The sequence below is a fragment of the Ursus americanus genome, chromosome 15, assembly GCF_024610735.1.
Source record: "Ursus americanus isolate L20-20 chromosome 15, mUrsAme1.1.p, whole genome shotgun sequence".
In the NCBI taxonomy this organism is placed as follows: domain Eukaryota; kingdom Metazoa; phylum Chordata; class Mammalia; order Carnivora; family Ursidae; genus Ursus; species Ursus americanus.
The window spans coordinates 9,584,575-9,597,297 of record NC_142141.1 but is presented as its reverse complement, the minus strand read 5'-3'; the positions used below and the strand labels follow the sequence as shown (position 1 = coordinate 9,597,297).

General features: G+C 44.7%; 1 protein-coding gene across 1 annotated transcript in view; it reads left to right on the top strand.

Moving 5' to 3' along the window:
* Positions 1-12,723, top strand: part of TENM2 (teneurin transmembrane protein 2) — a 524,046-nt gene that overhangs the window by 312,744 nt on the left and 198,579 nt on the right. Inside the window, exon 5 of the mRNA XM_045792137.2 lies at positions 2,714-2,836. Coding sequence (XP_045648093.2) covers positions 2,714-2,836 — 123 coding nt within the window. The remainder of the gene's footprint in view (positions 1-2,713; positions 2,837-12,723) is intronic.

Sequence of the window (12,723 nt, the reverse complement as noted above, 5' to 3'; positions counted from 1 at the left end):
GGGAGAGATGGACGGAGAGATGGATTTGTCAGCCCCAGCCATAGAGCAACTCGGTAGCAGAATGAGAAACAGATTTCTCATTAGTCAGGAAACTCATTTACTTCACAGCTCCCCTGAGTCTTTATCCTAAGGACACTTTAGTCCATCCCCGTAGGCCGGAAAGATATTCTCATTTTCTTATTCAAGTAAGAGAGAAGGAATATCTGATCAAGGAGGAAGAAAAAAAAAAAAAACAAACAAAAGCCTACTTCAGCCTCCCTCCCAAAAACAACAAAAGAAGGTGGTAATACCCCTGATATAATTCTCACTTATTTACTTAACGTTCAATTCAACAACAGAAAATATGCCCGAACTTGAGTTTCATTTTTGTTGCCTCACTTCTGCTGGGACGACAGAGCTTACGCTCAGCAGATTTGGCTTTTCCCCTTTTCCCATCTCCCTCTCCCTTTCTTATTTTTCTTTTCACTTCTGGGAGCTGTCTGAGCAGTTACTTGTATACTCTGACCCTAACCCTTCTCACCCCATCTCTAGTCGTCTTGTTCTCAGAATACATTTTTTTTTTATTTTTTAATAAAGAGATGGTATGGAACCCAAAACAAAAAGGGAAGGGCGAGCATCTTGGAAAACAGAACACAGTTTCATGAACGCCCTGGTTCTGCACAGTGAGATGAGGGTATTGTCTGTTGCTGTCCTCTCAGAGTTGATGGTCGCAGTATGTTCTTCACCTTGGAGGGCCAAGATGGAGTATTAGAAGAGGGGAACGGCTTTGAAAAGAGATTTCACACCGATGGGGCACTGAGGAAGTCGCCATTCTTGCCTGATAGACCCACCGCTTCCTTCCGTAGATGCAAAGATCAGAGCTTTGTTAGGTCCGAGCCCCAGCTGTCCCTGCAGTACCTGTCCGTGTCTGTCCTAAAACACAGGGAGATCCTCCGTGAAAGAACCACGCCTCCACGGCAGCAGCGGGCGGGCTCCAGGCAAGCCCCAAGAACCCAACAGCGACATTAAAAAAAGGAATCATTTTAAAATAGCTAATTCCTTGGCTTCCTTCACCTGGTAATTACAAATCAGAAGCTATCGTTATCTTGAAGCAGCCACGATTAGTTCTCATTTCCTGACCTCTGTACAGTGAAAATATGTCATTATTTGAGGCAATAGAATCCGGTCTCTTCAAGTGAGTGACCTACATATAACGGATAAACTGCAGGAGAAAATTAGGTGTTACCTTGACGGAAAGTGTACAGTAAATGTCACTTATTCTTATTAGTGTTTATCATCTCAAAGAGTTGCCTTGCACTTCAAAGTAATGTATGGGGGGGGGACAAAAATGTGGTTCTGAGATGGGGAAGTATGTAAGGGAAAAAAGCAGACATACGCCCTGGCACGTTCATCTGTGGCCATCAATCTGAGCTGTATTGTTTGAAGATAGGTTTTTAACCTTAATAGAATGCAGCCTGACTTTAAGTGGTGGTAGGCATGCAGAATTAATTGCTGTGTGAACAATTTCCTAAGCATTGTTAATTGCGTTTCCTGTGGTTAATTGTTTCTCCCATCCCGCGTCATACTCAGAACCTTTCCCTGTCAACAGCCCTTTCTCTCCTGCAGTGCGGGAACCATAGCCACAGCATCCACCTGGGTCCGGCTGAAACGCCAGACAGACACGGTGCCTGCGTTATTGTTTGAATGGGCAATGTGCAGGGGAATGAACTCCTGATTTACTTGCAAATGAAGCATATTTCTGAGCTAGGGACTTTGAAAGAATACAGGTGTTTGGGATTTGCCTTTCACTCCAAGTCCTCACGAGCACAGCTCACCCAGAACCATGGGAGATGGGGTGAATTGAGCTTGCTAAAGCCCCTGGGAAGTGGGGAGCTGGCACAGGGTGCCAAGGAAGACCGGGAGGAAGGCAGTTTGAGTTTGGAGGTGTGCGGTGCACAGGGAAGTAAAGCAAGCGTCCGACAGACAGGCTCGCCTCCTTAGCACCGCGCCTCGGCACTCTGGCTCATTCCAGCCTGTGGTGAAGTGCGGGTGTGGGTGCGGGGTGTAAGAGAGAAGACAGTGTCACCGTAATATTTTTGGGAAAGGACCCTGTTCCAGCACCACCCCCAAGCTCTTTCCACAGTGGGCTGAATGGTATCCACTTAGCAGCAGAAACAGTTAGAAAGCTTGGGATGGAAAGGTAAGCTTCTGGGTGGGTCTGACGCTACCTGCTGCGTTGCTAACCCAGCGGAGCCACGGCCACACCGGCAGACAGGTCCCACTTGCATAGCCTCGTTTTGAGTAGTTCAGGCGAAACAATCCTTGCCAATGCCCCCTCCCCCGCCCCAGGCCCGACCACCAGGCTAAAAACAACCATGTCCGCGGTGTGGGAGACGCTGGACATGATGGAGAGAATCCTTGATGGTGATTCCAAAGGGGCATTTCCCCCTCCTTGGTAGCACCATTCAGAAGGTCTGAACGAGGGTTTCTCCCACCTGCTCATCCGGGATCCTCTCCCCTAAGGCCATGAACAGAAGCACAGGGAGAGGAGTCCTAACCACCCAGGTCTACTTGCTTTCTGCATTTAGCTAATCTCCAGGGCCTGAGGTAAGCCGGTTTTGCACTGCAGCTTCCTTAAAAGGCAATCACTTGGAAGAGGCACCTGGCGCTCCCCCTTGACATGTGCATTGCTGAATTATCTATTCATATTTTCATTACTTTGTCTCTCCTGCAGCCATGCATCTGCTCGGACTCAACTGGCAACTGCAGCCGGCAGATGGACACACCTTTAACAATGGGATAAGGACCGGCTTACCAGGAAACGATGATGTGGCAACAATGCCATCTGGAGGCAAAGGTGAGGTTACAGCTGCTGCTTGCCCTCTTGAGGTCACAGGAAAATTCAGAGCTCCCGCCAACGGGTTCAGGTTTTCTAATCCACATCTTGGGAGGTACGCGAAAAGGAAAAGAAACGGGGGAACAAAATCATCGCCTTTCCTAGGTTCTCCCGTTCAAAGCCATTTGCTGTTCCTGTCTGTTAGCTGTGTTTGGCTGGAGTCACTGAGAGTTGGCACGGTGCCTTCTCAGTGCAAGATGCCTACCTATGCTATCTGGAGCGACTTGAAAGCCTCCCAAGGCCCGGGCAGAAGCGGCAGCAAGAGCGGCAGCAGCAGCAGGAGAAAGTCCTGCCTAGTCAAGAGAGCCGCGAGCAGCAGGCAGCACATGCCACTAGACCAGAGCCCTCTCCCCAGAGGAGAGACGCAGCCTCCCCAGGGAGGAAGCGCTGCCTGGCGTGAAAGAGATTCTGAGCTGTTCCGCTTTGGGAGAGAAGAGAAAAGAGTTTTGACAACTCGGGAACAAAGCTCCTCTTCTCTGAACAGTAAAGGGGACAATGGAAATGTTTATTGAAGCAATCAAGCAACTGTGTTCTTGCAGGAAAAAAAAAAGTAGGCGCTAACAAGGTGCTAAGAAGGAAAAGAGAAAACAGAACTTCGGGGAGGCGGGGACGTGGGGCAGTTAATAAAACCACAGCAGCCAATGGCAAAGCTAGGCGCACGAGGCACACTGGGCACGCAGTGGGCTGTACTTAATTCAGGATGGAAATCACCAACAGGGGCTTCTCCAAACACAGGCTCTTCCACTCTGCCTCTTACCACATCTGGGCAGTTTACCCCCACATGTCAGAAAATACCCCACAGAGATATTTCAGAGACAAGAAAGGAAGTAACGTTTATGGGGCACCTGGTGTGTGCCGGGCTTAGCGTTGCCTGACTTCAGCAGCTTTAACGGGAGGGAAATCACCTCAGGGAAACTGAGGCTCAGGATGGTTTAGAAACTTTCCCCCGAATCAAACATGTAGGCAGGTACAAATTTAAACTGAGGTCTGTGCCTTGTGCATCTTTGGGCAAGATGTTGGCGTTTTCCTTAGCGCAGTCATTTTCCCCAGAGAAGATTCCAGAATTCATCTTCCCTTAGAGGTGTACGTGAGTCATCCTGAAATGCTAATGTTGCTTAAATTATTCTCCCCAGAGTTGTCCTAATGGCTTCGAGTGTGACTTTTTTGTCTTTTTATCTAATCTTTAAGAATCGCTTTACTCATCCATCTATCCTAATCATAACACTAAATTACCTTTAAGCAAGCATGAAAAAGTTTTATCTGAGGATGAAATTATACGCCATCCATTATCAGGTAACTAAAACTAGACCTAAAAATGGAGAGTGTATTTTGCCTTAATGGACCATGTTCTGCCTTAACTGACCAAAAAAGCCCAGAGCCGGATTTGTTGGCCTCTTATGTGCAGTCCATTCCCCTCCAGTACTTGCCACCATTGCAACTCCCATTTCCTTTATGACAGTCTTCTCTGCAGGGTGTTTTTGGCCCCTAGGGGTCATTGGGCAAGTGTCCGAAGACTTCTTCGGTTGTCCCAATTAGAGGACATGAAAGTGGCATTTAGCAGGGAGAGACTGAGCTGCAGTTAAACAGCGTGCAGTGCACGGGACGGCCCCTACAGCGCAGAGCCATCCTGCCCCAGAGGTCCACGGTGCTGCTCTTTGAGAAACGCTGCTTTAGGGGATCTCCGCTTTGTTTGATCCGTAAGCGCCCTTTAATCTACAACCCAGCAGCGCCTTGTCCTTTGAGAAGAACGCAGAACACACATTTGAAAGTGAACATGCATATTTGCTCATCGGGCACAGGGATACATTTCATATGTGTCTCCATTCTGAAGTTACATACAAATGCTTTTTAAATAGCACCCTTTACCAAAGAGAATCACTGATAGGCATTCACTTCCGTAAATTAAGGTCAGCCGCTCTGCGCCTTCGTGATTAAGCTGTGTTTCCAGCTGCCACCCCCTCCTGAGCATCCCACACCAGCAAGACAGAAGATTCCTGCAGAGAACAAGTCCTAACTAAGAGTACAGTGCCTCTAAATTAACAAATGAAGAAACCCTTTCCATGGTGTCTTTGGAAAGGCCAGAATTTCCCCCTCAGAGGCAACGTGCTCTTGAAAATGTTGTGTAAGTCATGTAAGAGTGCCAGTTCATTTCCAAATGAGTTATGAGACAGAGAAGTGGTGACCAAATTGTTGTCCAATGAATTTTGTCAATAGGACTTTCTGTGAAAAAGCGTGAGAATTTAAAATTGCTTAAACTTGAAAGAAAACTGGGAACATCTCCTTTCTGAACACCAAAATAGTACTCTTCTTATGACTGAAGATAGCAGATCTCTTAAGCTATTGTAAAGTTTGGTTTGAAAAATAACTAGAAAGATTTTCGTTTTCTCACACCCACCTATGTCTTTTTTTAAAAAGTGACCTCAGGTCTCAATTTCTTTACGCAGAGACCTCCCTCCTCCCCACTCCCAATTCTATACATTTAGATAACCTGAATCAATTCTAATCGACTAGTTTTCCAGTGTTTCAAAGAGACAATCAAGATATATTGGCAATAAGTTAATTAAATAACACCCCCTCCATTTTTTGTGGTATACGATAATCCTTCACTCCGATAATGTTTTAATCAAGATACACCACACATTGCCGGGGAGGTTAATCTTATTAAGCAATTACTGGGTAAGTATCCAGCAGAAGCAAATTAAAATGTAAGCAAAACAAGGGTATGTGAGTTCCATCTAAGATGGCACATCGATAGAGATTTCATTACCTGGTCTTTAGGAGTGTTTGCATTGCTCAGATTTGGAAAGGAGTCTAATAGGGCAGCCTACACACTCTGATATGTTAGTGGAAACAAAGCACTTGATTAATTAGTTAGGAGAGTATGTTCTTTGGGCTTTGTCTTCCCTTTTCCATGTGTTGTTGTTCCTCGTTTATTTTTTCTCCATTCTCTCTTTCAATTAAACCTTAACGTGGTTGGTTTGGTGGTTGGGTTTCACATCAAGAAAAGGGAGCCCACGTACTGCCAGAATCACTCACCATCTCGAGTGTATTTCTATGTTAAAAGGAATGAACTCATACATCTTCATTACAAGAGCACAGAGCACTTTTTCTATAGATCTGGGATTAGATAAGCCTTGAGAACGAAGATTCAATACAGTGTTCTGACCTGGTCAGATAACATAAGGGAATCCAGTTTGATTGGCTAGGCCCAGAGGCAAAGAATACAAGAGCTTTTAAAGGGCACATCATATGTAGCCAATTTGTGCACTGATCTTAAGAAAGAATAAACTCGCAAGTAGAATTTCATGGATCATTCTCAAAACCTATCACTCATTTTAAATTCAAGGTGTCCTCTATATCAGGGGTCAGCAAATAACATCTCATGGACCAAATCGGGCCAGCCATGTGTTTTTGCAAATAAAGTTTTATTGGAGCACAGCCTCATGGTCATCCATTGCCTGTGGCTGCTTTTGCACTGCAACAATGGAGCTGAGTAGATGCAACAGAGACGAGATGGCCCACTAAAGCCTAAAGTATTTGTTAGCTGACCCATTATGGAAGTTGGCCCACTGCTCTGTATCATTTGCAAACCCGTTTCTGTTTTCCTCAGACTGTTCTGCAACTACAAATTACAGGAGATGAGGCAGAAGAGACCAAACTCCCAATATATCAGCCTTTCCTTCTTGACCAAATGATGGGCATGTTTTTGATAACATTCCATTGACAGATCCTATGTAATGGAATACTCTAGAGTTGGTCCAGCCGGTTACAACTGCCAGCTCCATCACTTAGCTGCATGAACACAAGCAGGTCATGTGTCCTCCCTCAGCCACCAATTCCTCATCTGTAAGATGGTACCCCTCATCTTCTTGGCATCCAGTATAAGTGAGACGATGCTTATAAAACACAGTGTGTGGGATCAGGCACTTAAAAAGAGATTCGTGAATATTGGTTGTCACTGACATCATCGTGACATCTCTCAGTTGCTCCATTTAACAAGCATCCCCGGACTGCCACTTCTTATGAGGTGTCGTGTTTTCCCAAGGTGAAGTCTGCCTTCAGAATGTCAAGATAGACCATCGTTCAGCTTCATCTTTTTCCTTCACCTTCTAAGAATTAGGATAAACCCAGATGTGAAGACTCTTTCTCAAACATTTGCTTGATGAGGTCAGTGGGAAGCAAGACTTCCCATTCAAAGGGCCAATGTGCAAGAACAAGCTGGCCCGTCCCCCACAGCATTATTTGTCTCACTGCAGCTCGTGTTCCATCACTGCCAGCCTGTCTGTTTTAAGCCCCACCATTCTCGGTTTATAACTCAGCTGTAAACATTTATTTGTGCCTGGAGCACATTTCTTTCCTACCCTTTGAGAAAAAAAAAAATCAGAATTTCCAGATGGTATGCAAGTTGGAAAAAAATGGCAAAGACTGTTATTCTGTTTAGAAACATGTTTTTCTACACTTGCCCTTTCAGCAAAAACTTCATAATGATTTTTACTAGTTGGCTTAATGCATGGTACTAGGAGCCAGATTAGCAGGGAGGTTGATAATTCTTCCTCTGGCTCTTGTCAGCCTCTCAATGAACACAGCCCAGGGTTTCAAAATGATCACTTCCCTACGTGGGGCTTTTTCAAAGTCAGTGAAGTTCCCAGAAGGGTGAGGGGTAGTTATGTTTGAGCCAACCATTACAATACGGCACGTCTACTGGCAAATAAACCAATAGCCTACGTACCAGCACAACAGCTCCTCTCATTTTGGAGGCCATCTTACTCTCCCTTTGTTACAGATGAGTAGTGCTTAAGCGCCTCATCTTGGTGATTTTAGCTCTGATTGCTACCCACCACCCCCTTCTAAGTTGTACAGTTTCTGTTGGACATGACATCCTCATGGTTTGAGATGGGTACTAACAGCGAGATGATCAATTTCCCTCCCTGGTGCATTTGTCCTCACTTGCGTTGGCACGTTTCTCTTTCAGAGTTGACTGGTACACCCACCGGGGCTGGGGAGGAGGGGGTCTCTGCTATCTGCTTGGATACACACCTCTTTGTATGTCTTGTACTTAGCCCAGCATCTGAAGAGCAGTTAGCATAGTGGTTAGATGTGTGGGTTCTGGAAGCAGTCAGGCATGCCTTCTGATCCCAGCTCCACCGCATAAGAGCCATGTGACCTTAGGCAAGTCATTGTATTTTCATGATCCTCTAATCCGAAAACTAGAAAAATCATAAAGGTATCAGGAGACTACATGGCCAGCAGTAACCACTCAGTAAATTGTAGCTGCTATAAATAACACTAATAAACTGAACTACATATTAATGCAGAATCATGTTCACCTGAATGGTCAGATATATAAATGTCTGTTAACGCCCTTAGTGGCAAAGAGTTGGCCATTTTTATCGAAGGTGACAAATTGGGGTTTCAAAAGATGTAAAGGCCACATGTAGTCCCAAGCGCTGAAGGATTTTATAAAAATCATTATTGCTGTGTGATGTTGTGAATACATCACGGGAGCAGCGAACGCTCAGCATAGAAATCTTTTCCTGAAGAATAGCCAGCCTGCAGCAGGGTGAGGGCTGATGGGCTGCTGGTGACTCAGATGAGCTCTAGTGTAAGGCAGTGAATCTAATGTCTTTACGAGAATCTTTCTGCCTATCTCTTGGTTAAACAGAACCCTCAGATGGTCTTCCTGATTCCCAAATAAATGGAAACGAGGTGTAATGACTGAAGCAATATTCTGAATTCAACTTTATTTGCAATAGATAAAACTATGTGAGGCAGAATAATCTGCAAGGCAGATTTATGTCGAGGTGCCTCTGGAGTTCGGTTAAGTTTAGGAAGTATTAATATGAGGCTTCATTTCCCTGGTATGACTACGAGTCCATTCCCGTTATCACTTGTTTGGGGAATAGTCTCGCTGTTTCCATAAATGAATTATGGCAACATTTTCTGAAATGATTAGCTCCTAATGTGGCTATGGAAGGCTGTCGTTTTGCTCAACATCAGTCTTACTTAACTGGTTGGAATTTTAGGTACATGTTTCTGAAATAGGCAATAGCTTCACATTTACATGAGCAATCTTCCGTGGAGTTATAGAGGTGGACTAGCCTGTAAAATTGATCATTAGAGTGTTGCCTCAAAAATCCCAGAAATCTCATCTTTAAGCTGGAGATGAACCAGCCAGGACCATCACGAAGCATCTGCTTCTTAGGGCAAAGTGGTCATCATCTCCGCTTTCTGTCCTGCAGCTCATAGGTAGGGAGCAAAGTTTGACGCGGAAGCCACGGTTCAGGGAGATAGAGGCGGGACTCCGTGCTGCTTGCCAGGCCACCATGCTCAGTCACTAGCCAGAACCCAAGGGTGGTGGCCAGACTTTTGGTGAATGATTGTGCAATGGCTGTTTAAATCTTCTTCTCCTGATGCCACCAATTCAAGCCCACCTAGGGTCCACGGGACCTTGCCCTGCTGTCTGGACAAGGGATAATGGGAGTAGGACAACTTTTGATGTTGACCAAAAATACCTAGTGCTGTAGTAGATGCTTGACAAATGTTTGCTGCATGACGTATGGGTGAATGACCTACACGTCATTGCTCGGGACGTCCATTAGTCATTATTAAGTGAAGAAAATCCGGCAGCTTTTCGCTAATGCAGCCTGCGCTGTTGTCCACATGAGAAGCCGCTAGAGTATACATCAGCACCTGGAATTTGGAGCACATGAACTTGTGACTTTGTTTTCTCTGTCCTTAGCGGCTTCCTTCATGTGACAGGTCCCTCCCTGTCTGTAGACATACTGATCACTCATTGAGGACTGACGTCAGCTGCCCTGGAAAGGGACTTCCTGTTTCACTGAGTCCTACCCCACCTGTTAGCCCTTTCTTAGTTCATTGTGCCTACACTAGGCAGCCTATATTTTAATTAGACCATCACAAATTTATACTCCAGGTCTGCAATAAATAGTTATGGCTGTGTGTAAGCAGCACAACACCCGGGTAGAAAGGTGCAGATATACCACAAATTGGGTCCTGCGTATGTTACCCTGGTTAATCCTCAAAAGCAACCCCATTATACAGATGAGTAGACAAACCCAGATTGGGGCAGTGGTTAGCCCAGCACACAGCTAGTAGTTGTCAGAGCTGGGATTCAAACCCGGGCTGACAGCTCCGCTGTGCCGCATGCCTCCTGAGATCTCTGTTCTTCATAAGGGCAGTCCCCCGAGGAGGGCGCGGAAGATAGAAACCTTAATTACTTTGTTACCTTGTTGCCTGTCTCTCAGTGGCACTCTGTTAGGAATTGGCCATGTTTGTGGTCCCAGAATAGCTTGCAGGGCCAGGGAGAGCCCAGGTTCAGATCCTGCTTTGTGGGACTGGGAGCCTGGCTCAGGGTGCCGGCCTCTTTGACCTTCGAGAGCAGCACAGACCTTCACGCCTGGACACCAGCCCAGGGACTTGGCCTCCCAGGACGGACTCATGGAGACGGTTCCCCACACGGGCTCCAGCAATGTGCAAAAGCCACCTTCCCTTTTTATCTCTTTCGAGGCAGTATTTGCATCACATTTTTTCCCTTTATGTTCTTTTTAAAATTAGAGAAGTTCTGCACACTCATTTTAAAGATGTTTTGTTAAATATATAGAAAAAGATTTTTCCCTTGGCTATAAAGAATGTTAGTGTAACAGTTGGCAAATTTGGATCAGGTCTATAAATTAGGAATACCATTATATCAATGTTAATTTTCTGTTTTTGAGAACTGTGCGGTGGTTCTGAAAAAAGGGTATCCTTGTTTTTAGGAAAAATGCATAGAAATATTGAGAGGTAAAAACAATCTTCTGTAACTTAGTCTCAATGTTCCAGCAAAAAAATAGAATGATAGAACAAATATGTATTAAATTTATGGAATCTGGGTGAATGATATGCAGGACTTCCTTGTGCTATTTTTTTAATTTTTCTGTAAACCTGAAATTATTTCAAAATGAAGATTTTATATATAAAAGTATGTATTTGTGGGCAGTAGTGAAAATTCCACTTTGCAAAAGCATAATTCGGTTGCATATCTGGAGAATTTAGTTTGAAAGTAGTCACTAGCTTTTAACGGTAACTGTAACTTATGTTAAATTTATTAAAAGTGAAATCTCCTTCACTTGCTGACCCCTGCTACCTCCCGCAGGCAACACACACACACACACACACACACACACACACACGCTTATATTATACCCTTTGCAGCGCGTACACAGAGACCCCACCCCCACTCTGTAGAACATAGTAGGCTCCAGTAGAATGCCCCTTAAGATATCTGTGGGTCCAAACCACTCTCTTGTAGTCAAGGACACTGAGACCTTGAGAGCTAGACAGGCCTCAAACCAGCCAGCTGCTTAGTAGCAAGGAGGGGAGTTCAACCAAAGAGTTCATTTACACCCCTATTCCTTTCCACAAAAGGTCCAAGGTCGTTAAGTATCAGGATTAGGACCCATGGCTTTTGCTTATTAATCTAAGGACCTTTCCACTACATTTCAGCTCCCCTGGCTTGCTTACTTATTTCTAAGGTTTTACACAAAAGATAAATTAAGAGTTTACTCATGATTTTTGAAAAGGATTCACAAGGCAGTTTCCTTTAAATAGTAAATTACCCTGTAAAGCTTTTGAGCTTTCCATTTTATTTAGGAGAAAAAGTCAATTTACATGCAACTTTTCAAAATAAATCTTCCTTAAGGCTCCCGTTCTACCTAGTAGTCGCAGGGGTTATGTTAAAACACCCCATCAGATGGGCAAATAAAACTTGATTCAGTTCAACAAACATTTATAAATCACCCACGGTTTGCCAGCGTAAACCACAGAGAACCCAAAGATGCATTCGGGGTCAGGGCCTACGGTGTCTAATATGAGAGACTTGGGAAGGTAAGCAGATCAATTACAGGACCGAGCAACAGGTGCTGGACTCGTTAGTACACTTAAGGGTAGAAGCTGTGAACACGGAGAAGAGAAGCCTATTTGTCTGGTGGTAGGAGCGAAGGAGGGGTAAAAAGAAAAAGAGGGCACCAGTGTGAAGGTGGAGAGTCCCACCAAAAATCAGTAGTGAAAACAGATCCTGACTACCTGTTTTACAGTTGTTTCCATAGTTAAGTCTATGTCAGAAGAACTCGACACTCTCCCTCGATTGGTGGGTATACAGATACATAAACGCATATATACATGTGTGCATGTATAAGTACGGATATATCACATATCCATACAATGTTGCTTTTCTTTTAGAAAATCCTTTACAAAGAAAGCTAGGTGCTTTCCCTTATAGTTTTTCATTTTTTTAAATTTAATTAAATGCAACTAACTAGCATTTATTTTGCTATTATTATGTGCTAGGCCCTGTACAAGTCCTCCTTTGTGTACTCCCATTTGTTGCTCCCACCCCATGAGACAGTTACTAGTATCATTTCCATTTTACATTAAAAAAAAAAATGGAGGCCCAGAGAGGTTAAGCAAATTGCTAGAGGTCACACAGCAAGGAAGAACTGGAGACAGCATTTTAACCCAGCTCTGTCTGGCTGCAAAACCTGTACTTCATCCCTCACGTGCGCTGCCTCCTTTAGCGGATGAGACATGAAGGAGGGGAGCCTATGAAACCCCAGGAGGGGGTGTGAACACTGAAAAGGCAGCCGGTACTCACTGGTAGTAGCAGCTGATTTACCGAAGGCAGTGTCCTGAAGTTGGGTCTAGTAAAAGAACGGGGATCCCACTATGATACGAACCAAACCCCTGAGGCTCCTTGTCTGAATTTCTCCAGAGCGACTGCTCTCTGGCAGCTGGCGCCCTTGCGAATCTCTTGCTTCCTCATTTGGCTTGACATTATCAAAATCCGTTTAGGT